Source organism: Semicossyphus pulcher, unplaced genomic scaffold, assembly GCF_022749685.1.
Source record: "Semicossyphus pulcher isolate SPU_LCO1_2020_fin unplaced genomic scaffold, fSemPul1.0.p SCAF_5, whole genome shotgun sequence".
NCBI lineage: Eukaryota > Metazoa > Chordata > Actinopteri > Labriformes > Labridae > Semicossyphus > Semicossyphus pulcher.
In genome coordinates this window covers 32,986,748-33,014,563 of record NW_027211726.1, presented here as the reverse complement: position 1 = coordinate 33,014,563, position 27,816 = coordinate 32,986,748, and the positions used below count along the sequence as shown (strand labels likewise).

The 27,816-nt window shown below is 42.6% G+C and overlaps 2 protein-coding genes across 2 annotated transcripts; both read right to left on the bottom strand.

The window, feature by feature from the left end:
* Positions 1–5,251: 5,251 nt before the first annotated feature.
* Positions 5,252–7,162, bottom strand: LOC138609484 (scinderin-like). The gene is made up of 5 exons (XM_069682116.1): positions 7,153–7,162; positions 6,595–6,716; positions 6,336–6,413; positions 6,202–6,262; positions 5,252–5,307 (listed from the first exon to the last, which is right to left on the bottom strand). Exons 1-5 carry the CDS (start codon positions 7,160–7,162, stop codon positions 5,252–5,254), a joined length of 327 nt encoding a protein of 108 aa, XP_069538217.1.
* A 1,558-nt stretch (positions 7,163–8,720) lies between these two features.
* On the bottom strand, positions 8,721–23,117 carry LOC138609483 (protein NLRC3-like). Its single transcript, XM_069682115.1, has 5 exons — positions 23,008–23,117; positions 22,349–22,459; positions 21,032–21,111; positions 18,704–20,406; positions 8,721–9,412 (listed from the first exon to the last, which is right to left on the bottom strand). Exons 1-5 carry the CDS (start codon positions 23,115–23,117, stop codon positions 8,831–8,833), a joined length of 2,586 nt encoding a protein of 861 aa, XP_069538216.1. The 3' UTR covers positions 8,721–8,830.
* Between the last annotated feature and the right edge of the window lie 4,699 nt (positions 23,118–27,816).

Here is a 27,816-nt window from a genome sequence, read left to right as displayed (position 1 = left end):
TTAACTGGGATATTGGCTATACTGCGTACATCACTGCTGTGAGCAGCTAGGAGCTCACATTCTTTAAGGTTTCATGTCAGACCAGATGCTTTTGAGAAAAGATCAATTTCATCAATTGCTTTTGAAACCATATTTTGTCCTTTTAAAAAAAGTGTTGTATCATCAGCAAATTGGCTGAATATGAATTGTTTGCCCAGTATTTCAATTCCCTGATATCTTTACAGTTTTTTAGGTGTATTGCCATCGACTCTGCAGTTAGAGTGAATAATAAAGGACTAATCGGGCAGCCCTGGCGTATACGTCGTTTAACTGGGAACCTCCTGGAAGAGCCATGGCTGAGGGACACACTACTGTTTATATCATTATACAGCATTTGAATTACATGATAAAATCTTGGTCCAAAACCAAACATTTCCAGGGCTTTAAACAAAAAGGGTGCTCCAAGGTATCAAAGGCTTTAAAGAAATGATGAAAAAAAAAAAAAGATGAAGCTATCCTGAGAGATCAGAGAGTTATAATCAAGTATATCTAATACTAGCCGAGTATGATTATGAATATGCCTCCCTTTAATAAATGCAGATTGTGTTTCATCAACTATCTTTCCCAAACCTCCCTTTAGTCTGTTAGCATAGACATGAGCCAAAAGCTTCTAGTCACCACAGAGAAGTGTTGTAGGCCTCCAGTTGTTAAGGATAGTTTGTCTTTGTTAGGCTTTGGTCAAAGCGTGATTACACCTTGTTTATAGTTGCTGATGTAACCCAGCTGAAAAAGATAGTTTAAAATAAAAATGAATAAAGTATTAAACTGTTACATTTAGTGTAAGTTAATGATTTTTACAGTTATCAGATACTACAGTTTTGATAACTTTGACAAATATTTTGTTTTATCCATTTTTACCTTAATTAATTTAACTGAAGTTTTCAGTGCACAAAGTTTTTGCAGTATAGTTTACATGCAGAGGTTTTGCAGTGCAGTCACATGCAGTCAGACGTGTGTGATACAGAGAGAGACCCGAGTCGCCATGTTGAGCTGAAGTAGTTGCTCCGTGTTACAACTTTAAGCTTCACAAAAGTTGAGAAACAGTGAGAACTGAGTTAAAACAGTTATTGAACTGGAAAATTTGTTTGATAAAGTTGATGTTAGTTTCCCAACGGAGCCACGAGACGACCAGAAGTGCCGGTTTCATCGTAATTCGCGCACATTTCAAGCCTCGGTAAGCTAGCTCTCAGTCACGTCTTGCTAATTTCTCTGTGTTAGCAACAAAGTTTAATTCATTTTAAGCCAAATATAGCATGTTACTGTGGTTATATGTGAGTAAGTGTTTAAAGGAAAATGTAATTGATGTTTAAAGTGTAATTTTCATAGTAATATTGACCAATTTACTATCACTGCAGAAACGAGAATTTCTTCCAATGTTAATGTTAAGGTCTTTATCACTTAGCCTATTTTGCCAACAATGATGAAGTGATTTGCCAAGCAGTATTTTCATAAAAAATAGTGAAATACAAAACGTAGTTTGACTGTTACTGCTAAGAACATTTGGAGAAATGTGTTGTGGTTAATCACTTGGTGAAACAGGTACTGTTTCTACTAAAAATGCACTTTTCTTTCACTGAGGAGGTAAGGTTTGTGATGTTTAGTATGTAAAATATATGTGGTTTATTGCTTACTCAAGCATTGGTTAAGCTGACAAACAGTTAATTTCTCATTTCATGTTTGATATTTGTACTGGTTTAATTTATACTTTGTATATTTTATTAGAACAAAATAATTCTAATATCATTTGATAATTTGAAGCTGAACCAGAGAGTAACTAATCATTTTCAACATGTGAAGTATTTACATTCAGTTAGTGCTGACTTAGATATTGTTCTGATCTGGCATAGTGTTGTACAACATAAGAACTTATGAACATAAGAGAACATAAGGTGAAATATAAAGAGAGCAGAACAAAAACTATAAGCCTGTTTGTAACAATGCAGGTCAGGTCTTATAGCGAGAGTGAGAAGATCCAGTGATGATTCAGCGATTCCAGTTGATGGCGAGCCACCCAGCTTGATTTCCGTGATCCAGAATCTGCATTGCCACTGAAACAGCCGGATGAACAATCTGCCTTGTGGTAGGATCGTATCAGTCACCTGGATTGGTACCAACTTGAACACACGTTTGACTTAGAGTGCACTCTGACTAACTTGACTATCACAGATCAATCCTCCATCTGATCTCAACACCTACAAAGTTGACTTTGACTGAAATGACCTCTGTGGTCACCAGACGTTGACTTTGAAAATACTTGAAACAGAGGAGAAACTAAATATAGACAATTGATACAACTAAAGACATTTGTCTTTTGTTGACAGGGCCCATTTGTTATTTTTCATATAAATGTAATGTTCATGTCATTTGTATTGTTTTGCTACTTAAAGCTGACTAAAAGTTGAATGTAACTGAATCTACTTGTGTCGTGGTAATGGTGATTGCACTCTTTACTTAGCTCCTTTCACACCTAGCGTGAGGTGTACTCACTCAGGAGTGGGTTACACTGACATACTAGAGTTATTGGTACATTCTTTGAAGGCATCATAAATCAGCTCTTTTATTTCAGCCCAGAAGTGTTTGTAAAATTCTGCGGTGACACCATCTGAGCCTGGTGACTTTCCATTTGGCATTTTTGAGATAGCAGAGTCCAGTTCTTCTCTGGATATTTCAGCTTCAGTGAGAAGTTTAAAGTCCTCATCTCTTTTTGGGATCCAGTCCTTTACAATTCCCAAGAACATTTCTGCATCTTGATCTGAATATTTGGAGCTGTAGAGAGTCTTATCAAATTTAAATGTGTGATTATTAATTGTATCCTGATCTTCACTCAGACAGTTATTAACATATAGTTTATTTCATTTCAACAGAGAGTTTTTTTCACCTTCTTCGATCCATCGAGCCCTTGAGCGGACAAATGCACCTTTTGCCTTTTCTGTGTAAAGGTCATCTAACTTGGACTGCAGTAGATGTAGTTCACCATTATTTTCCTCATTCAAATGAGTTTGGTCGCATGATGTATTAATTTTAGATATCATTTCTAATTGATTTCTCCTTCTTAAATAGGCCTTTTTTTTGCCTTCCTCAACACCAACTTTTCTAACATTGTACTTAAACCACTCCCGTTTATTCACAGGGGATAAATCACTTTCTGTTTTGACCTCACTTATCATGGAGCGGATCCTTTTGCTTTTCAATAGATTACTATTGGATTTCCAGTAGGAGGCAGTTGATGGCAATGAATTGTTATTGTCTGAAATGGAGAGAGTAACTGCACAGTGATCTGTCAGAGGAGAAGGACAAATATCACAGTCAGAGGACAGATCGACTAGATTGCTCGTTATCAGCCAGAAATCTAATCTAGAACACTGAGTTCGTCTTATATTATTACTCCAGGTGTATTGTTTTTTATCTGGCTTGTTTTTACGCCATATATCAACAAGATCTAGTGACTTGGAAAAATCAGATACCAAAGGGTTAAATGAAGGAGCGTTACATTGGGTAGGAGTTCTGTCCTGCCATTCATCTGGGACCACGTTAAAGTCTCCAGCAACAATGACTTTGTCTGTTGAGTATATATTCTTCCACTCATCAATCATAGTGACTAAATTATAGATCAATCTTTGATTTCTGGCCCCATTATTAAACCGTAAACATTAACGAGAATATAGTTGAAGTCATTAAGATCAATGATAACCATGAGCCAATGCCCCTCTATGTCACTGTTGTGGTCAGTAACCCTACCATCCACTTTGTTAAACATAATTGCCACACCTGCTGAGTGTGAAGTCCCATGGGATAAAAAAAAGTCGCCTCTACCCCGTTGACATTTCCAAAAACTAGCATCAGTTTTAATTGAGTGTGTCTCTTGTAGAACAAAACAATTAACCCTCGGCTGCTCCTCACAAAAAAGAAATGTGGCCTCGCGCTTTGTGCTGTTTGTTAAACTTCTAACATTTAAACATAACAAAGAAAACACCATGTAGAATACCTTGTGTGTGTATACGAACTCAGCGCAGGATCAGTGCAAATATGAACCTTTTAGAGTCAAAGTGGTGACAGTCAAACATTATTGAGAGGCAAAAGTTGGTCTTAAAGAACATTGTTTTTAACAAGCATACAGCTTTGCTAGAACAGAGTCGTGTATTGAATATTCAAAGTGCAGCACGACTCTTTCTAGTCTTTCCTGTCATGTAGGCTTAGCTGCAGAGCTTAACAGAAATAATATTTTAACTATCAAGGTGTGTGCCTCGAACAGTAGGTGGCGAGGAATAATGACGATGTTATACTTCCTCCGGCCACACGGCGGCCGTCAATGACCGTGTATCCATCCTGCAGGTAGGCTTTGAGTCCCCTTTTCCTCGCCTCTTCCACCTTTGGCCAAGGACGGGCCTGAGCTTCTCGCTCCTCTTTACAGAAGTCTTCCCTGAAGCGTATTTTCATCTCGTTGCAAATCATTTTTTGACATGTTCCAGACTTGATCGCGGACAGTTCTCATGGAGACCTGTAAGATAATCTGCCGTGGCCGGTCTGCTTTCTTCAACTGTCCCAGTCTGTGTACAGTATCCACCGTGTTTTGCAGTTGCTCCATTGAGAGGGGGACAACTTTGGTTAGGATCTTTATCACATCGTCTCTGATGTTTTCCCCCTCTTTCTCGTGCACGCCATTTAGTTGTAGCGCCCATCTCCGCTTGTACCTTGCTTGCTCCAAACACATTTCACAAAGTGTTGCATGTTCCTTCTCTAGGGTAGCCATCTTTTGCTTTGCCTTGTTCACATCTTCTTTTATCTCTTTCAAGGCTGACGTGTTAGCGTCAACTGACTCTTGTATTTTAATAACCGCTGCAGTATTTTCCTTTAGTTGCCATTCAAGAGCTTTAAAGTGTTCGCCTTGATCATCACATTTGCGAGCTAGGCTGTGAATGGCGTTCAAAATGACACTACTGGATAATTCTTCCTCCTCTGCAGTAGCCGTCTTCAACGGGGAATGCTGTCTGACTGGACGGAAGTCGGAGGACATTTCTTCTTCTTCTTGTTCCATCAAAGCGATGTCCTCATCGTCACATGCTTGTTGAAGAGCAGCTAACGAGTAGCCATGATCTTTGCTAGCTCCAGCCATCTGGTTGTCACAGTTCACAGAAAACACACAAAGGGAGAGGACCGAGGTGCAGACTTGATATTTATGGAAACAAAAAAGACAACAAAAACAAAAGCTGACTTATAGAGAGTCCCGGTAACATAAATCCAACAAAGAGGTCCAACCAATAATCCAAACTGGGAAAAGGAAAACACAGGAGACTTAAAGAGGGATTCACCACAGGTATCACGTAGAAGCACGACATATGACAAACGACGCACTGACAAAGAGACGGGAGCACAGAGACTAAATAAACTTAGGAGGTGAGGCTAATCAGACACAGGTGAGACAATCAAGGGGCAGGTGAAAACAATAAGGGCAGGGCACATAATCAAACAGGCGGGAAACACACAGGCAGGAAGTGGATCAACACGAGAGACAAGGTGACAAAGTAAAACAGGAAATGATCAAACCAATGAAACACAAATGAAAAACAGAACTAAACAAGACTAAATGACACGAACACAGATTCAATGAAATACTAAACTAAAAAACAAGAACTAATGACAACAGGAGACAAAGTGACAGAGCAAAACAGGAAACAACATCTGATCACCGAAACACAAATCTGACACTCAACTCAACTAGAATAACTCATGACACTCGTACTTTGTCCGCGTAAAGCGAGGGAACTTGGGAAGAAAAAAAAAGATCATTTGTGTGTGTTGTAAAGACAACGTTGGAGATAATAACTTTTCTGTTATCGTTTAACTGTCGATTTTTGTTTTAAAGGTCTTTTAAAGTCGGGTATCAGAGCCTGCAAAAAGTTCCACCGCTCACTCCGCCATCTTCCCGGAAGTCTAATTATCAGCATTATTGTTTGGTTCCTGTGGACTTGTTCTGTTCTTGTTAAGTGGGTTAGTTTTTATGATCCATATTCAAAATGTGTTCTATTTATTCGCAGGGTTTCTCTGCCTGGAGCAAATTCTATGTTTCAAATTCACACAACAATCCCTGGCTTCAACAGGGACTAAAACAGCAACACTGCAAACAGAGTACACCTGTGGACATGAGTCAAATAGAGAGCTCACCAGATTGGACAGATTGAGTCCTCTCCACCTCGTTGGCGTCCTTTCCGATCCAGACAAACACCTGAAACAGAGGATTGTGTTTATTAGAGTGACATCAGAGAGATGATCTAACACCTGATGAAGCTGCAGTGTACCTGATCCCAAACATCCAGCAGCATCACGTCGTCTTCAGCCAGGTCGTCCTGAGTGAACTCTCCTGGAACCTCCTCGATCTGCACAACAAGAGAACACGGGTTACTAAAGTGACTGCTGCAACACAAAGCAGTGAATGCACTGAAGAGGACTCATTCAGCCTCATGAGGAAGATAACAGCTTACTGAAGTGTTTGAAGGAATGTGTTGAAAATGATTCTTGTTACTGAGGAGGTTTTAATCATCTGGACCAGATACTTACGATGAACCTGCCCGTCTTGTTGGAGCATCCAAACAGACGAGGAGGGTGAGTCAGGGTCTGACTCTCCAGTCTCTCTGAGGTCTGGTACTCTGTCCTCCCGCCTAATGCTGCCCACAAGTCAGCTGCAACACAAACACACACACACACACACACACACACACACACACACACACACACACACACACACTCAGGTGGACCTGTGCAGGTACACAAGAGTTCAGTGGAAACAGAGCTGCACCTTACATTATAATTGTGTTGATTCTGACATTAAATTTTCTGGCAAACAGCAGAAATCTAAAAATCTCATGTCAAATCTAAAGAGACACAAAGTTGAGGCAAAAGTTTGATTGAGTGTCACATAACTGCGACTCTTCTCCTCCAATCCGCTCCCAGGTTGTTCAAAAGGTTTCATTTCATTTGGAAATCCTCTTTTCATCATCATGGATCAGGTAATCCATCTTACTTTTATCCCGGTTGTTCAAAGAAAACTGGTTTGGATCAACCTGATCCAGATACTGACTTGTAAGGATTACCTGTGCTCTAAGTGGGACTTCATACTAGGATTCATACCTGATTAAAGGAGCTGAATGCTAAATTGCATGTAGCCCATCATGTGATCCATCATGAGGAACACACTGCAAGCTCTATCTCTATAACTCCCTCTGTGGTAAAGAGCGTTTCAATATGACTGTTAAAAAGTGAAACTATATGATCCTTAAATTAGACCTCTTTATAAAAACTCATCAAAACTAAATTGATGCACAAATAAAATGTCATTTGTTCTAAGTTATATCTACCTTTCCAATATAATATCTGTCTGCTGCTATTTTTGAGCTGTGCTTTAAAAATCTTCTTCATTGTCACTAAAGGCTTTATGATCAGAGGTATCCCCTGAGATTAAAAACAAGTTGTTGTGGGTCAATTTATTCTGGTTTTTGTGCTCAGGGTTTGAAAACTATATTTCTAGAAGGAGCTCAAGTGGGCGCAAAACATTTAGGTGAGCATATTCCCACCTTTGATCTTCTCTGGTGTCAGATATTCTACTTAAGGACTCTTTCTAAACTCTTTAATCCAGTTGTTAGTCACAGTTTAATTCCATATACAGCCTAATCTATTTAGTCCTGACCTAAATGCACTCTGTGGCTTCCTGACTTGTTGAACACTTTTATTTTGAAGTTGTGCTGATGAGTCTTCCGGTCTCATTCTATCCAACATGTATCTTCACGCAGCTCCTCTTCACGGTCTGATTGGCGGTGAACAACGCCTGTTGCTGTCACGAGCAAACATGGACGCGCAGTAACAACAGTTCTCCCTGCGGTCCATACAAAAGAAAACAAGACAAAACATTCAAGATGACACAACAGACGACCTTCGACATGAGAAACAAAGCACCAGAAATAAAACACAAGTAAAACAGAAGAGAAACTCTTTCACATTCATCGTGTCACCACAACAGTAGATGGTTATTTTAGCTTCAGTTGATGTAAATTAGTCTGAGTTTTATCCACGTTCACATACAAAATGTCACATTGAGGCTGAACTGATTTCTTTTAGAATAATTGTGTTTCTTAATCTCTTTTTAAAACTGATCTTATGAGTGTTTATTCAGGTCAACATGGCCCTATACGTGACAGTCCTCTTTGAAGCATTAGATTCAGGCAGAGGTAACGTGAAGCGCCCCATAAAGGCACGTCTGCTGTCATAATCATGTCTGTTATTAGTGTGTGTCAGCTGTGAGTAGAGGTCTGCAGGTTTTCTTGAGCTACTAATGTTTCTTATGAACTGGACCAGGCTACATGCATGTGCAGCAGCACAACATGCTAACAGTATCTGAGCCTCTCACCCTGAACTTAACGTCAGAAGAAAATGGCCGCTGTGTTAATATGGTGAATGTGAGCTTTATGAAGGTGTTCCAACATCTCTGTCCATGTGGTCTCACACAAAGGGTCACCTGTTACAAGACAAACGTCACATGTGTTCAAAGTGATGACAGACGAGATGAAATGATTTCCTTCAGGATCAAAGGTCAAGATTTTATTCAAATAAACGACGACATCGTTCAAAATAGAACAGAAACACAAATGAATCAAAATCATGAGTTCTTTTTTACAAGTAAATATCTTTGAGTTTTTAACCTGATAAAATGATTCAAATCAAAGTGATGAAATCAGACTCATGAAAGAGTTTGAGTCAGTGAACAGAGTCAGTGATGTTCAGTCAGCAGAGTTTCTCTGACCTACAGAGAACACAGAGACAACCAGGAACCTCCTGACCACAACCCAAACCCAGGATAAAGAGGTTCAGTGAAGGTGGTGCTGAAGGTGTGGAGGTGGATCAGTGTGTCAGAGGAGACTCTGTAGAAGGACAGAGTGCCAGCAGGACAGTCCACATACACTGCTACTCTACCAGAGGAGGAGGAGGAGGAGGAGGAGGAGGAGGAGGAGGAGATGTTTGTTCTTCTGTTATTGTGACAGACAGAGTAACCTTCATCAGAGCAGCTCAGACTCCAGGACTGATCATTCCATCCAAACAAACATTCATCACTGCCTCCTTTCCTCCTGATTCCTCTGTAACTCACTGATACATCAACCCTTCCTCTCCACTCGACCTCCCAGTAACAGCGACCAGTCAGACCAGTCCTACACAGCAGCTGAGGACAATAATCAAATCTGTCTGGATGATCAGGATATGACTGATCCTCCCACACATATGTCACCTTCCTGTTGTTGTCAGACAGTTTGAGTCTTCTGCTCACTGTGTTTGTGTCCACTTCCAGCTCACAGGCGTCTGATGGAGAGAAGGAGACACAACACAGCTGCAGGTTATCATCTGTTCATTCAAAAACAACTTTACTGACAGTTTCTGAAAGTCAGTCAAACTTAGATTTCATGTTTAACTGTGAATATTTGGCAGCACTGAAACTCAACACTGCAGCTGTAATGAAATGAACAGTTAGTGAACATGGCAGTCAGGATGTGTGGAGCCCAGGATAAGAGCACAATCAAGTGTCAGTAATAAAAGTGCAGCACAAAGAAGCTGTGAACCATCTGCTGTCTCAAACTGTTATTAGGTCAGAGGTCACATGAAGCAGAAAGATCAGAGCTGGAAGAAACACAGTGAATCTTCTCTTCACTGATCATCAAATGTATTGATTCTTTTGATTGGATCCTGCTGTTCACTTTGTTCACTTCGTACATCTTTACAGCCACACTGACAAAAACAGAAAGTCAATCCTGATTGAAATTCATCTTCAGTCAAGACAATTACAAAAAGTGGAGCCCAACATGAGCAGCTGTGTTCTCATGAATCAAAGTTCAAACACACTCACACTTCCTCTCATCAGGTTTCAGTCTGTGCCGTCCACCATGGTCCAACCTGGAGGAAGAAACCAGATCAGAATCGACTTCATACAGCTTCACTCACATCCTCCATCAGACAGCAAGGTCACCAGTTAGAGACAGAGAGACAGCTTCTGTCTGTCTGTCTGTGTGTGATTGATTGTGTTATTACTGTCAGACATAAACAACATGTCCGGCCCATAAAAAGGCAGAGAGACAGCAGAAACCAGAAGTCGACACGTAACAGAAATAATATTAAAGAAATAAACCATCCTGACGTTTCTTCCAGGATCTACAAACAAAAATGGCCGACTTATAAACATTAAAGCCAAACAAACGTTCCATCCTGTCGTCGTCAGAGCACCAAAACATTTGAGGATTTTCAGCATACATTTCATTCATCAAGGATGCTCTGATCTCATCATAAAAAGGACAATACAAAAGAAAATGTGATTCATTCTCACAAAGCTCACACAGCCTGTGTTCCTCCTGGATGTGTTTAAATGTGCCCACTTCAAGAGCCAGAGGAAGGATTCCTGTTCTCACCTGTGCACCTAAACACCTCTGACTCCTGGTTCAGTTTGCTGTAACGTAAGCTTCAGCACCATAACTGTGCTTGATTTGGATATATGTTCCTAATTTAGGTTTTAACAAGATATCATTGAACCATTTTTATTCTAATCTAGCAAATCACTTTTTCTACTTGTGTTCAGGCTGCATGATAAATGATTCCTGTATATATACTGTAAGCCAGCTTCCTCACAAACAGCATGAAGCTCTGCAGCCCATGGAGACTTGTACATTTGAGTCCACAGAAAAACCTTCCTATTGATCCGATGTTCTGACATGTTCAGTAAACGAGTCGTATCATTTCACATTTTCTCTGTATAGATCCAGGAAACCAACACGTCGCCCTGAGCAGCCAAAGTAGGAGCACATTTATGAACGCCTCAAAAACAGCGTTCAGCTCTGTTTAGTATAACGTCTGAAGTTTTACTGTCTTTGAATCCCCATATCCCTGAGGCATCATTCAGTGTGGGGGAAACACATGCATCATAGAGCTGAGAGGAAGTGGAACACCCAACATCTTTACATATCTGCAGCTTGGTAACAACAGACCCCAGTGCTCTGCCAGCCCAACCAGCCAATCATTTAACTCCAGCTTCATGAGTCCTAAACTCATCAAGAGAAGATCCCAGATATTTATATTCAGGTGTGTATTCCAATGTAACCGTCCCAAGAGTCAACATTTTCCTCCTGCTTGGAACACCCTTTGTTCTGAAGTGAATTATCTGTGTTTTACTCTGATGAATCAACAACCTCCACCTGTAACAGCAGGTCTTTAACAAATGTTGTCAATCATCTTCTGATTCAGCCAGTAGAGCAACATCGTCTGCAGACAACAAAATACCCACAATTCAATTCTTCAAATGTACACCTACATTAGATTTCTTCATTTAAGATCCAAATCATTTATACAGATGGAAAACAAGCTGAGGGACAAAACATGTCTGTCTGTCTGTCTGTCTGTCTGTCTGTCTGTCTGTACCTTAGTGTCTCCAGTCTGCAGTGTGGATCCTCCAGTCCAGCAGACAGCAGCTTCTCTCCTGGTTCTCCTGGATGATTGTAGCTCAGGTCCAGCTCTCTCAGGTGGGAGGAGCTCAGAGCCGAGGCCAGAGAAGCACAGCCTTCCTGTGTGATCAGACAGCCTGACAGACTACACGCGCACGCACACACGCACGCGCGCGCACACACACACACACACACACACACACACACACACACACACACACACACACACACACAATCAGCTCCTCCTCTTGGCTAGAAGGGGTTACTACTAACTCTATAACTTGTATCTTTGCCTTCACTCCTGTAATCATGCTCATCCCAGTCAGGATCACTAAGCAGCACTCACGCCCTCGTCATAGTCAGCATCACCAAGGTGGGCGAGTGATCCTTTAACCTGCATGCCCCCCCGAAGGCCCCGTTCCTCTATTAAAATGTGTCTGATTAATGCAGATCTGTGGGTAACAAGGCTCACATATTAAATGACTTATTTTAAGGGACAGTCTGTCTCTTCTCTTCTACACTGAAACCTGACAAAAAGAATGTGTTCATTTAAATGAACTGTGCCCCATGGACTGTTCAGTTATTGGGACTCCACGTCGCTCAGGCCGCGGTGGAGGTCTCACTGTGGTGTTCTCATTGATCGACCTCCTGGTCCAGCTGCTCACTTTTTACCTGAGTTCACTTTCTGACTTCTCTCATGAAGCTGGACAGAGCACTTTTAGCTGCTGATTTTAACCTGCACATTGATGATGTCACAAATTGTGTAGCCACTGAATTTCTTAATATCACTGAATCTTTGAACTTCAAGCAACATGTTTAAAGCCCCACTCACAGGAGGGGTCACACCTGGGACCTTCATCTCTGGGACTATATATTAATGATATCTGCTGTGAAGACCAACTGATCAGTGATCATCCATGTATTTCCTTTGATCTCTGTGTAATTGATGACCTTTCCTGTCCTAAAAGAACATTGCATGCCGGCATCATGACAGGAAATACAGCCGACCAGTTCTCAGCACACTCCTGCTGTGATTTTAATATAAATCCTCACAATGTTGAGTTTTTAACGCAGTCTTTTAATGGTCATTGCTCCACGTTACTGGACAAAGAGGCACCTTTAAAGGTTAGGACTCGGGCTACCTGCAACAGTTGTCAGTGGATAACAGAGGCTGTCTGCTGCCTGAGACCACACTGTCACAGGTCTGAACGTCTGTGGAAGTGCATCGCCTACATCTTAAAGATCTCCGGCGTTCTTTTAAAGAAGCAGTACAGGAAGCCTGGACGGCTTATTTTGCTGACCTGATTTCTTCATCAAAAAGAAATCCCAACGTTTCATAACTATTTAAAACATTGTTTCACCAGCGCTCTCCACATTACCATGTTTCACTGTTGATGACTGCAATACCTTCCTTTCCTTCTGTGTTGATAAAGTAATGACTATTAGGTCCAATATGCATCATAACTCTCATCCACTTCATGCTAGCTCCTCTCTTATTCCTACCGTCTTGAGCTCTTTCCATCCAATCAGCTCACAGGATCACAACATTGGGCCCCTTTCCTCTGCTGTTGGCTTTAGCCCACGTCATTTAGGAGTAATAGTTGATAAATCATCATCTTTTGACAGCCATGTTAAGCAGGTAACCAGATCATGTTACGTCCACCTAAGAAATATAAGTAAACTGAGAACTTTAGTTTCAACTGTAGTTTCACCTCGACGACTGCCACACACTCCTCTCGTCACTCAGCAAGTCTGCGCTTAATCGCCTGCAGTCAACACAGAATGCTGCTGCAAGACTCCTCACCAGGTCTCACATTACCCCCATCCTCAGATCTCTTCACTGGCTTCAACTTCAACTTTTACTTTATTGTCCCCGAGGGGAAATTTGTTTTGCATCCAAGTAAGACAAAAACATTTAGAAAACACAAACACATAGACTCGGTTACAAAGAACATTAAAACACATAAGAGTTCATTAAGAATACATCAAGTGAAAATGAAACATGTAAAACTCCAAACCATCACTAACACCACCATTAAAACAAAAATTAGAAGACCATCAATAGTTCCTGGAAGTGAACAGGAAAATACTTCATCTACAGGTTCCACTTTTGAATTTAGTATTTCTTGGCCTGAGTGATAAAAGAATTTCTCATCCTGTTGGACTTTGCCACTGGTAGTCCAAATCTCCTGCTGGAGGGCAGGAACTCAAATTCACCATGGAGAGGATGTCGAGGACACTGTAAGATGTCTCCAGCCTGAGATGTTGCTCTCTTGGAGAAGGTGTAAGACAGATCAGGTAATCTTATGCCAATGATCTTACTGGCAACTCTTATGATCCATTGTAACCTGTTTCTGTCCCCTAATGACAGGTTACCAAACCAGGAGATTATGGCAAAGGTGAGGACAGACTCTACCATGGAGGAGTAGAACAGATTCATCAGTCTGCTGCACACCCCAAACCAGTTAAGTTGACGGAGAAAGTGCAGTCTCTGCTGTGGCTTTTTGCAGACTGCGTCTGTGTTTTCTTTAAATGTTAGCTTGTTGTCGATAACAACACCCAGGGACTTGTAACACTGGACTTGGTCAACCATCTCACCCTTAATTGCTGTTTCAATTGGTGTATTAGGCTGCCTTCTCAAATCAATGCACGTCTTTAGTTTTACGTACATTTAATTTTAAAAAAGAGTTATCACGCCACTCTATAAAATCGTCCACCATTGGGCCACGTGCTATTTCCCTTCCTTGTAACAGGCTCACTATGACTGTATCATCTGCAAACTTCAGAATGTGTCTTCCTGGCTGGGAACTTCTGCAGCTGTCAGTGTAAAAAATGTACCAGATTGGTGAAAGGACACAGCCCTGTGACGAACCAGTGGAGGAGAACAATGTGTCCGACAAAGAGCCATTAATCCTGACACACTGGGATCTGTCCACAAGAAAGTCTAAAATCCATCCAACAATGCCAGGACACAGATTCAAATCATTTAGCAGTTTGTTGGCTAAAATGTGGGGCTGACTTGTGTTAAAAGCAGAAGATAAATCTAAAAATAACAGGTGTGCATGTGTCCCTGGACCTTCAAGGTGTTTAAAAAGTAAATGAAGAAGGGTAAGAACAGCATCATCAACCCCTTTTTTACTCCTATAGGCAAACTGTAGAGGATCCAATGAGTCCTCCACAACTCCAACTAGCTCTCTCTTGATGAGCTTTTCAAATACCTTCATAACTAGCGAAGTCAGGGCCACAGGTCTAAAATCACTAATGCCCTTAGGGGACTTTTTCTTAGCCACTGGTACTATTGTGGACTTCTTCCACAGAGTAGGAACCTTTTGTTGCTCTAAGCAACACTTTAATATGGGGTGAAAAATAGGGGGTAATTGATCTGCGCAGTGTTTGAGAAGATGACCAGATATATTGTCAGGGCCGGGGCTCTTGTTGGTCTTGGTTTTACGGAGTATGTTCCTGACATCTTGTACACCCAATTCAAGCTGTGGAGTGGAGGAGGTTTCTAATTCTATCTGATCAGCTTGTTCTTTAAAATCTTTTGTATCAAACCTGAGATAAAAACGATTAAAATGAGCAGCTAGCCCCTTGTCTGATTTAAAACCATCCATTTTAATATTCATATTACCTTTTTTTGTGCCTGTCATGACTGACATGCCATTCCAGAAACTTTTTAGATCATTACCTTTAAATTTGTCCTCAATTTTATCCATATAACTGAATTGAGCTTTTTGAATCTCTGCCCTAACCAGTCTTTTTACCTCCCTGTTCTCTTCAACACTGCTATTTTTAAAGAGGTTATGTTTCTTCATTGTTGTTTCTTTCAAGGACTTAGTGATCCATGGCTTATTGTTTGGATAAAGTTTCACCTGACGTGTGGGAATACAAGACTCTTCACAGAACCAAATGTAGCTACACACATTCAAAGTAAGTTCACTTATGTCCAGAGTATTTACTGGCTCACGGTGAGGAAACTAAGTCACCCTTACCCGTCAACTCGCTCAGGTCAAAAAATCTTAACCTTTAGTTGCCTTCATTGGACAGGACAGTGGATAGAGTCGGGAATGATGGAAGAGAGACCGGGGAGGACATGCAGCAAAGGGCCGAAGGTCGGAGTCGAACCCAGGGCCTCTGCGTCGAGTAGTGTGCCTCTATACATGGGCCACGTCTTAATGGCGGAGCTACACCGGCGCCACATACGGTTGTCACCTTGTGAAAGATTATTTTCTGACTTTCATTAACAGGATATGAAGACAAAGCATGGGTAGAGAGGGTCCGTCATGATGGCCTCTGCTGTGGATAACGTTCTGCTGACTTAGTTTCTCTGTGACCTCCAGAGAACATTGGGGCAGTTTGCAGAGTATGAAGCTGTGGGATAAAGGGTCAGCACCTTCAAGTCTGTGGGCAAAGTACTCGGGGAGGAGTGAAGGTAAGAAGGAGCCAGAGATCAACACAGATTGCTTTGTCATCAGCAGTGATGCAGCTACTGTACTGGACTGTTCAGTCTGAAGGAAAGGCTCTTTAGAAGTTTATAAATGTTCCAATCATCATCTCTGCTTTATTACAGTCGTCGTTGGGATTCTTCTCTTTGGACCACACATGATGGAGTCCAGATGAACATAACTCAGACTGTCTTAGACCAGCATTTATATGTAGCAGGATGAGATGCATCATCCCTGCTCTGAATGTAACTGTGCTGCCCAGCGCTCTCTTGTTAGCCAATCAGCTCATGAGGCCACTCTATATAGGCAAGCACTGTGCATCTTCTCGCCCTCTTGCTCTTTGGCTCCGAGGTTCCGCCCCCTCCCTGGTTGCCCCACTTCCAGTCTCCACTGCAGCACCGGTGCAGTTTGGCGTTGTCCGCCTCAGCAGCTCGCGGGGAATCCCCGTCCTGACGCTCTGTGCCGGCCGTGGTTTGCCACTGCAGCCAGGCAAGCATGAAGCTCGCCCCTCCTCCTCTCTCCCATGTGTGTGATCTTGTGCGCTGATCGAGATTGACTGGGTCGTGTGACGCGACAGAGAAACACTGCTGCTTTGCCTGGCGCTGTTTTGCTTCTCTTTGCCTGGCGCTGTTTTGCTTCTCTTTGCCTGGCGCTGTTCTGCTTCTCTTTGCCTGGCGCTGTTTTGCTTCTCTTTGCCTGGCGCTGTTTTGCTTCTCTTTGCCGGGCGCTGTTTTGCTTCTCTTTGCCTGGCGCTGTTTTGCTTCTCTTTGCCGGGCGCTGTTTTGCTTCTCTTTGCCTGCCGCTGTTCTGCTTCTCTTTGCCTGCCGCTGTTCTGCTTCTCTTTGCCTGGCGCTGTTTTGCTTCTCTTTGCCTGCCGCTGTTTTGCTTCTCTTTGCCGGGCGCTGTTTTGCTTCTCTTTGCCTGCCGCTGTTTTGCTTCTCTTTGCCGGGCGCTGTTTTGCTTCTCTTTGCCTGCCGCTGTTTTGCTTCTCTTTGCCTGCCGCTGTTTTGCTTCTCTTTGCCTGCCGCTGTTTTGCTTCTCTTTGCCTGCCGCTGTTCTGCTTCTCTTTGCCTGCCGCTGTTCTGCTTCTCTTTGCCTGGCGCTGTTCTGCTTCTCTTTGCCTGCCGCTGTTCTGCTTCTCTTTGCCTGGCGCTGTTCTGCTTCTCTTTGCCTGCCGCTGTTTTGCTTCTCTTTGCCTGCCGCTGTTCTGCTTCTCTTTGCCTGCCGCTGTTCTGCTTCTCTTTGCTGGCTTTATTGTAGCACGCTTCACAGCTGCCTTGCTTCGCCTTGCGTTGCTTTGCTCCTGGCATATGTGTGTCCTGACTGTATCGGGCCTATATTTATTTTAATGAGTGATAGTGGCGGGTTGGCTCACTTAATTTTAGTTATTTTCTGAATTTGGTTTAACCACCGATTTAAATGTCTTGTATGTGTTTGTTTAATTTTGCTTGTTTGTGTGAAACCAACTTTGGAAAGTACTACAGCTGAAGTTCTTTTGTTGTGTCATACATTAGAATTTTGCGTACATTTGCTTTTGGTAGATTGTTTCTTTGAGTTGTTATTTTCAACTGCTTAATTTTGGTAAATTCTCTTTCTTTGTTGTTGTTCTTGGAAGCTTAATTTTGGTAAATTGTTCTTTGAGAAGTTGTGTTTTGATGTACGGTGTCCAGCCTCACTAATTTCCCTTCTCCTTTCAGGACTGGAAGCTTACGGTGGTGGTCCTGGTGTCCTGGTGGTGGTATCCCCCTCCTGTGTGCTGCGTAACCCGTGGTTTTGCTTTTTCACCATTGTGTGTGCGTGTGTGTGCGCGAGTGTCACAAACCCTCGGGTGCTCCTCTCCTGGGATTCCTCTCCCCCTCATGGTCCCACTTCCTCCCACTGGTAAGCTCCAGCCCTGCTAGGGTCCCTTCCCTCACATCCTTGTGTATATGGTGTTATTTTAAAATAAGTCAATTTTACCCCTTTTTGAAAATAAAGTATATTTGTATTTTTTTGTACCTGAACCACGTCTCATGCTCCATTTGTAAAACGAACCTGAGTGCCTTATTAACTTGTGATTTAAATATCTCCCTGGGCGAAATTCCCAGGGTGGCGTTGTCAGGCTTTCCCGTAGTTAAATAAAATTAATAAATTGTAACCAACCTCACCCTTGAGTGAGGGCGTGTCTGCCGCCCGTCACATATATATCAAAGTCAAGTTACTGAGCCGTGAACATGAACACAATACTGGTGATAAGATCCTTTGTCAGCTGACCCCTTCAGTGTGATATTAAAGCCATTTTAATTACAGGGTTATTCAGACTCACAGGACTGAGAGCTGAGAACTGAGCAAATATACAGAACATGTGAGCTCAGAGGGTTATCATTTTCACACAGCTGCACACTAACCTGAGAGTTTCCAGTCTGCAGTGTGGAGTTTTTAGACCGGCAGACAGAAGAGTCACTCCTGAATCCTGCAGGTTGTTGTTACTCAGGTCCAGCTCTCTCAGAGAAGAGGACTGGGAGCTGAGGACTGAGGACAGAGCCTCACAGCTTCTCTCTGACAGGTTACAGCCACTCAGCCTGAAGAGGAATCAACAGTACATAAAAGGAAACAATTACAAGAGATAGTTGTTTTTTCTGAATAAAGTAAAACTACATTTAACATGGAGAATGATGTGTTCACGTACAGAGCTTTGTTGGAGGCTTTGACCACTGGCAGCAGCCTCAGAAGAGCCTCCTCTGAAGCAGAGTACTTCTTCAGGTCAAACACGTCCAGATCTTTTTCTGATGACAGTAAGATGAAGACCAGAGCTGACCACTGAGCAGGAGACAGTTTCTCTGTGGAGAGACGTCCTGATCTCAGGGACTGTTGGATCTGCTCCACTAGAGAACTATCCTTCAGTTCATTCAGACAGTGGAACAGATTGATGCTTTTCTCTGCAGACAGATTCTCACTGATCTTTGTCCCAATGTACTCGACTGTTTTCTTTTTGTTGTGTGAACCACTTCCTGTCTGTGTCAGCAGACCTCTAAGGAGACTCTGATTGGTTTCTAGTGAAAGACCGAGGAGGAAGCGGAGGAACAAGTCCAAGTGTCCGTTTGGACTCTGTAAGGCCTGGTCCACAGCACTCTGATAGAAACGTTTTGTTTCTCTGAACACTTTAGGCCGCCAGGTTGTTTGTTCTCCTGACAGCAGATTGACACCAGAGTTGATGAACTTCAGATGGACATGAAGAGCAGCCAGAAACTCCTGAACGCTCAGATGGATGAAGCAGAACACCGTGTCCTGGTACAGTCCTCTCTCCTCTTTAAAGACCTGTGTGAACACTCCTGAGTACACTGAGGCTGCTCTGATATCGATGCCACACTCTGTCAGGTCTGACTCATAGAAGATCAGGTTTCCTTTCTGCAGCTGCTCAAAAGACAGTTTTCCCAGAGACTCAATCATCTTCCTGCTCTCTGGACTCCAGTGTTGATCTGTCTCAGCTCCTCCATCATACTTGATGTTCTTCAGTTTGGTCTGAACCACCAGGAAGTGGATGTACATCTCAGTCAGGGTCTTGGGCAGCTCTCCTCCCTCTCTGGTCTTCAACACGTCCTCCAGAACTGTAGCAGTGATCCAGCAGAAGACTGGGATGTGGCACATGATGTGGAGGCTTCGGGATGTCTTGATGTGGGCGATGATTCTGCTGGCCTGCTCCTCATCTCTGAATCTCTTCCTGAAGTACTCCTCCTTCCGAGGGTCAGTGAACCCTCTGACCTCTGTCACCATGTCAACACACTCAGGAGGGATCTGATTGGCTGCTGCAGGTCGTGTGGTTATCCAGAGGCGAGCAGAGGGAAGGAGTTTCCCTCTGATGAGGTTTGTCAGCAGCACATCCACTGAGCTGGACTCTGTGACATCAGTCAGGATCTCATTGTTGTGGAAGTCCAGAGGAAGTCGACACTCATCCAGACCGTCAAAGATGAACACAACCTGGAACTCTTCAAACCTGCAGATTCCTGCTTCTTTGGTTTCAGTGAAGAAGTGATGAACAAGTTCCACCAAGCTGAACTTCTTCTCTTTCAGCACATTCAGCTCTCTGAAGGTGAAGGGAAACATGAACTGTATGTCCTGGTTGGCTTTGTCTTCAGCCCAGTCCAGAGTGAACTTCTGTGTTAAGACAGTTTTCCCAATGCCAGCCACTCCCTTTGTCATCACTGTTCTGATTGGTCCATCTCTTCCAGGTGAGGCTTTAAAGATGTCTTCTTGTCTGATGGTTGTTTCTGGTCTGTCTGGTTTCCTGGATGCTGATTCGATCTGTCTGACCTCATGTTCATCATTGACCTCTCCAGTCCCTCCCTCTGTGATGTAGAGCTCTGTGTAGATCTGATTCAGAAGGGTTGGGTTTCCTGCTTTAGCGATCCCCTCAAACACACACTGGAACTTCTCCTTCAGGTTAGACTTCAGTTTCTGTCGGCACTCTGCAGCAGCAGCTCCTGAATAATCAAACAACAAATGATATCAAAGAGTGGATCCTGAAGAAAATCTCAACATTCAAGTGTGGCTTTAGAGTTTTTCCTTCTGCATCAGTTTTATTAAAGCATTTAGTGGATGACAAACAAGCTCTGATCTGATATAGATGTGTGTATCATATTTACTAAGTTTAGAAATGTAAACCTGCATTTCCTCTTTCCATCATGTTAAACCTGATTAAATCCTCTTACTGCTCTGCAGACAGTCAGCCAGCTCCTCCTGATTTATTCTCCTCAGGAAGTGCAGAGTGATCTTCAGAAATGCATCTCTGCTGCTCCTCTGATCTTCATCATCACCATCCAACACCTCCTCCTCCTCCCTCTGACTCTCTAAGCATGCTGGGTAATCTGAACTCAGAACCCTCTGGACTCTCTTCAGCTCGTTCTTCACAAATGTGACGATGTTCTCCTCCAGCAGCTGGAACAGAATCAGACTCTGAACATGAATATAAAGTGGTAGAACACAACATGTGATCCATCAGTCAGTCTGAAGGCCTGCTGCTCAAACAGAACAGCATGGAGACTGAATGATGGTTTGGCATTTAGCCTGTAGTTAATGTAGTTCATTGTAAACAGTGTGTTGTACACACCTTAAATGTGGAGTCCAGGTCTGTCTGATGCTGCTGGGCTGACTGATCACTGTGAACCTCTGAGCTCTGCTGAACTCTGTGGAGAAAACATCAAGTTTAAGGACAATTAATGACACAGCTGACTGATAGAGGGAGTGAGCTGTGGGGTCTGATCATGAGGGCTGGGTCAGTGGGAGGAGGGTGTCCAATGTTGAAAGATGGAAAGATGGCTCAAGAACAAACCACTGATTATGATCACTAATGGTTATATCCCGAAACTGCCAAGACACGTTTTGCCAGTGATGCAGAGGACAGAATGAAGGCAACCAAGAACTGTCAGGGTTGGGAGTACAGAAACCCACCCCTCAAGGGATGGATTTCAGACGTGCTGATAGGCTAGACAAATTAGGTCAGGTGGAGAGGGTGTGGAGTCAAGAGGAGCAAGTGGTCTTGGAGAAATAAAGCTGTGGATCTTAATGAACAGCCTGGAGGATGGACAGAAGGGCAGAACAGGAGCCCTCAATCGGAGCACCTGGGGGCTGGGCAGGGGCTAAGCAAAGGCCTTGAGGTGAATGGATAGGAGGTTAACCCCCAAGCTTAGCCGCTGTAGATTTCGGGAAGGATGATAACAAGGTAGTCAAGGTAGAGCAGTTGCTGAGGTCAACCTGGAGGCCAGAAACAAAGAGGGATACCGTTCTGCAGGCCAGCAATGAGGCTGAATAACTCAAAGTTCTGTACGACGATCAGACTTTCACACTAAAGAGAAGATCTTTCTTAATGTGCAAAAGACAGTTTAAAAACTCGAGGAGGTACAAACTGAGTCATGAGAAGAGCCTCTTGTCTCTCGTGTTGGTCCACTTCCTGCCTTTGTGTGTTCCCCGCTTGTTTGATTATGTGCCCCGCCCTTATTGTTTTCACCTGCCCCTTGATTGTCTCACCTGTGTCTGATCGGCCTCACCTCCTAGTTTATTTAGTCTTTGTGCTCCCCTGTCTCGGTGCTGGTTTATTGTCTTTGTCTTTGTGTACATCTACCATCATAATACCTGCTCCTAGTGTCCTCGTGGCTCCTCTTGTTACTGTTGTATTTTTCCTGTGGATTATCTGTTACCTGGATTTGTTTGAAGTAAGTTTTTGCTCTGCCTAGTGGTTTTCCTTTTTTGTCTTTAGTTGGATTTAAGATTTTGTTTTTGCATTTGCCTCAGTTAATTAAACTCTTTTCTGAGTCTGCATCTGGGTCCTCAACCTTTTTGAGTCATACAACACACTATGAAGCTCTGGACCAGGACATGAGTCTTTTCTCAGCAGAGTCAGAACATTAATTTTTTGATTCTTACCTTCCATCAGCAGGATGTCCAACTTTAAAGGCAATAAGGCGACCGTAAGACCGGTCACTCTTCATGGACACACAGCTGGGTCCAGGAGAGTCTGGTCTCTGCTGCTGCATCCTGATACAAACAAACAACATGATTAGTTACAGTGAGCTGTTGTTCACCTGTTCAGCAGCAGGTGTGACCAAGGTAGGCAGAGCAGTTGTTGAGGTCAACCTGGAGGCAAGAAACAAAGAGGGATACCGTTCTGCAGGCCAGCTATGAGGCTGAATAACTCAAAGTTCTGTACGACAATCACACTTTCACACTTTATGTGCAAAAGACAGTTTAAAAACAGGCTTGCTTTGCCTAACTGGTTACCATATTTGTGACTTTAGGGAAAATTCTGAACTAAAAAAACTCTGGAGCAAGAATTCAGAGGAGTGTGAGCAGGGCGGTGGTGTAGCTCAGGTGCTGGAGTGTGTGCTCCATGTGCAGAGGCTACAGTCCTCACTGCAGCGGCCCAGGGTTCAACTCCACCTCAGCCCTTTGCTGCATGTCATCCCCACTCTCTCTTCACAATATTTCCCGTCTCTCTAAAGCTGTTCTATAAATAATGGCAACATGGTCATAAAATAATCTAAAGAATAATATTTTATATTCATATTGATTTGATAAATTCTTACCTTCCATCAGCAGGATGTCCAACTTTAAAGTCAATAAGGCGATCATTAGAACGGTCACTCTTCATGGACACACAGCTGGGTCCAGGAGAGTCTGGTCTCTGCTGCTGCATCCTGATACAAACAAACAACATGATTAGTTACAGTGAGCTGTTGTTCACCTGTTCAGCAGCAGGTGTGACAGTGAGTGTGAGTGATGATGGTGCAGTGATGTGAGTGCTGAGCTGTGACATGGAGGAGAGTCATGGACAGTTAGAGATCCTCATCTCACCTCAGAGCTTCATGTTCCCCACACAGAGAGCTTTTAGAGGGAGGGGCTCCCTCCTCTGTGTCCTCACACTGATCCATAGCAGAGCGCCCCCTGCTGGCAGAGCTGCACTCTGAGCAGAAGCAGCACATTGATCAATAAAGAATGATTACAGCTTCATATGAAACTGTTCACAATGAGCTTCACAGTAAAACACGTGGTACACCTGAACGCATCACTGAGAATGATGTCATCATATCACATGTTACAGCACACTCACACTGTGTACTTTTACTGCTCATACTTTAAGTCCATGTAGCTGATAATACTTTGAGCTTTTACTGCAGCACAGACTGTGAAGACTTCCTGAACATCACACTGATTCTGTCATGATTTGTATGTTTGACACGTTAATAATAATCGATGACGTTCCCTCAGTTTCACTCACTGCTGTCTCTAACTGTCCTGTTAGCATGGTTAGCATAGCCTGCATGGTAACCTTAGAGTCATTGTGCTGTCTGCACTTCTACAGTAGTCAGAGCAACTAATGCACCTGGTGGCTAACTGTTAGCTTACAGTTTTTTACACTTAAATTAAACTGAGAGTCTTTAAAACAGTGAAAAGTGTCACTAACCAAAGCTTCAACACGGAGAACAGATCTGCGTCACAACGAGAGAAAGTGAAAGTAAAAACTCAGGAAACGCAGGAAATACCAGTCTGTTGATCTGCATAGCAACAAGGATTCAAAAGTCACAGCCTCCATTTGACTGAAGGAAGTTTGGTTTCACAAAATTGTGAATCAAGTTGTGTGAATCAAATGTCAAACTCCAAATCAGAAGCGTTTCAGTCCCAAACTCCCTCTAAGTTTTAACAACGCGGCGATTTTTATCAGTAAGTACACGGAGCCGGTGGGTAGTTCAGGGAGCCTGGGAGAGTGGAGTGTTCCCGGTAATTATACACAATACACTAGCTTGAGATTTTACCAACATACTGATGTGTTTTCTGCCAAAGCCGAAATATGTGGTTAAAGTGTTTCTGTAGTTTTTACTGAATGCTTTATTCTCACATTTAGCCACAAGCTAACCCCAGAGACGACTGTCAGACAGACCGCTGTTATCAGAATACACATCCTGCAAACATTGTTTCACATTATGAACACAAACAGGCCTTAATCTATTTACAAATACAGGTTTTGGTCGTTTCTTTGTGAATATTTAATTATTCTTTTTAGAAATATAAACTGCTGAATGAATCAAAAGATATGAACAAAGGATGACTCTAAAGATGGCTCTAATCTAAATTTTAAATAGACATATTTAAAAACAGAGCAAGTATTTTCTCTTTAATAAACACCATGTTTTTCTGCTAACAAAGAAAAAGTAATTACAGTTATTACGCAGCAAATAACATCCACATGTTTGTGTTGTTCCCATGAAACATTTCACGTGTCAAACAGCGACCCCATGTGGCAGCGAGTGGTAATGACAGTTAAATAATCTGACATCAGTCAAAGGGCTGAGTGTCTGAACATGGACAGATTACAGTTACTGTATCGACAGATTTGATTAAACTTTATGTCCCCACAGTAAGTACAGCAGCTGCGTTTACAAAGTACTTACGTTTCTCAGGAAGTATGAATACAAGTGGGACATACACCTTGAACTTTGACCCTTGTGCTCATTCAATAGTTAGAGTTTGTGGTGCAAGTGTTGCCTTCAAGGTACAACAAGCCACTTCCTGAGCTCAACAGATGATGTCTCCTTCGGCCAAATAAAAAGCCTGCTGGCGTGAGAAAATGAGACGAGATGTAGCAGGAAACCATTTTGCATAAAAGTTACATGATGTGGAGATGTTTTTATGACGTAATAAATACTCCTGTCACCTGTCAATCACAGGGCTGACACACAGAGACAGAAAACCTTTCACGCTCACATTCACACCTACGGACAATTTAGAGTCACCACTGAACCTAACGAGCATGTCTTTGGACTGTGGGCTGTGTTTCAGCAGGATGTCCCTCCTGATTTTCACTTCACATTGTCTATCCAGTCGCTGATTCATCGGGAACCAGTGAAACGATTTGTCAGATTCACTGTTTGTATGTTTTGCAACATAAAATACCTCAGTACAACATTATAACAACACTCGAGCTTCCCACCCTGAGCATGATGTCACAGTAAAATGGCGACTGTGTGAATATGGTCAGTTAAGTGCTCTGAAATGCTAACTAGATATATAAGGGGATGTGTTACCCTAACAGGAACATAGAGCAGTCTTTCACTTGCTTTTAATGAGTTAACATTATGAAATTATATTAAATATTTTCTCCAGAGAGAACCAGCTGTTTGGAAGAATATCTCAGCATCTCAGGAAATATCAATCTTTATTTATTTTGCATGCAAACAACAGAAAAGTAATTTTACAAGAACGATTGCAAAGGAGACAAAATATCTGAGAGAGCAAATCAAAGACCAGTGGTTCTTCAACGTTTCCTTGTGTGCCCCCATTCAGCATCACATCCTGACAGTTTGAGAACCTCTGTGAAAGACGTCAGAGGAAGTGTGAGTGCCACGTAAAGAAAAGCACACGCAGACATTTATCAAAGACACTGAATGGATTAACTGATCATATAAAGAGCTTTATTCCAGCTGTCCTGTGTGATCTGAGTCTACAGACGCATGGCCTGCATGCTCCTGGTGACAGAGTCCCAGTGGGAGGGGTCCCAGCCCAGGAACCAGCCGGTGAAGGTGGGGGGCTCATGGCCTTGTTTCACCACCACCAGAGGGGTCTGCTTGTCCCGCCCGCTCGGGTCAGACTCCACGTACTGTTTGGCTGCAAGCGAAACAAAGGAGTGACAGTTACAACACACTGGTAAGTCTGTGTGGTTTCAAATGTCTGTAGTGACCTCTTGTGGTGAAAAGAGGAAATACATGTGAAATTTAAGGCAGAGAACTTGTTTGCTGATGTTTTGTGATGTTCAAATAAAGCAGGGGTGTCAAACTCATTTTCACCGAGGGCCACATCAGCATAATGGTTGCCCTCAAAGGGCCAGATGTAACTGTAAGACAGTATAAATGTAACCAAATGTAATGTAAAATAAATGTAACTACTCCTCAATTTTAAATAACTCTGAATTTATTACTTATTCAAGTTACAAATATTACATATGCATTTGCATAGATGTAAAAATATATATATTATATATATATATAGTTATTATAACATAAATGCTTTTAATTTGTCAGGTTAAGAAACCCACATTACTCCATCAATCAACGATCAAACTATCCAAGTGAATAAAGAAAAATATCATCAAACACAAGTTATGACATTAACTTTGTTCAAAACTTTTTTGTCACAATTGAGAGGGGCAGAATAACGGTACAACCAACAACTGTGAGCTGCTAAGAACACGTGTGACAGGTGTAGCATGTTACAAAAACAAATGGCTGCACACAGCCTGGCAGGGGGCGTACATCCAACTAATGAGAGATGGTTTGATGACAGTAAACATTTGTCTGCATAAACACATACACCTGTAAACACTGAATACATTGCTACACATATAAAGTAGTATATGTAATGAACTCAAAATAACAAAATAAGGGTTGTCTCAGTTCACAACTATATTGGTCAAGTGTTTAGGTGAAGTTGATGAGGAGATGCTGCCTGTCCTTGAACACACCAAGTGGATCCCCTCTGCAGCATCCTCATCCATTGATCATGTTCTGAAAATAACAAACACAAAACAAAATGCAAGCACAATCATTAAATTGCACACAGTTTAACTATTCTTCTTGGTTGAAATACATTGTATTATATTTTACTTAGGTTTTTAAAAATGCTTACCTATGTGTTTTCTGGCCGGATGTCTGACACCGTTTTTCCGTGGCCAGTTTTAGGTCTTGTGCTGAGGCAATCCGTAGAACAGCGTGGAGGTTGTCATCAGTGATGCGTGATCTGTGCTTGTTTTTGTTTAGATTCATTATTGAAAACATCTGTTCGCACAGATAGGTGCTCCCAAACATAGACAGAACACGGGCAGCAGGAAGTCGAAGCTGTGGCATCAAACCAGGGGGCAGTAGACGGTAAAAGTCCTGGATTGCAGCATCCTGGAACTTTGCTCTCAGGCCACTATCGCTTTGAAGCTCTATTAACTCCATCTGAAGGTGTTGGGGTGCAGTGCAGACGTCGGTGGTGAAAGGATTGACAAAGATGGCAAAGCCTGAGTGCTGTGCTCTAAAGTCAGAGAAGCGCCGATCAAACTCATTCATTAACCGGCTCAGTTTGGTAGCCAACTGAGCACATGAAAAAGTTCCGGGAAATGAGGCTGAGATACTCTGACAAACAGGAAAGTGGGCAAGATTGTCCTGTTTCACTTGGCACATCCATAGGTCAAGTTTACGCTGGAAAGCAGTGATCATGTCGGACATCTAGCTTTCACTGCCGCATTGTTTTTGGTTGTGGCTCCCGTGAACACATTCTGCTGCGATCGCAGTTTGCCTTTTAATTCTTGGACAATTTGTTGTTTTTCTTGAAGGCTAACTTTGGCATACTGGCATACT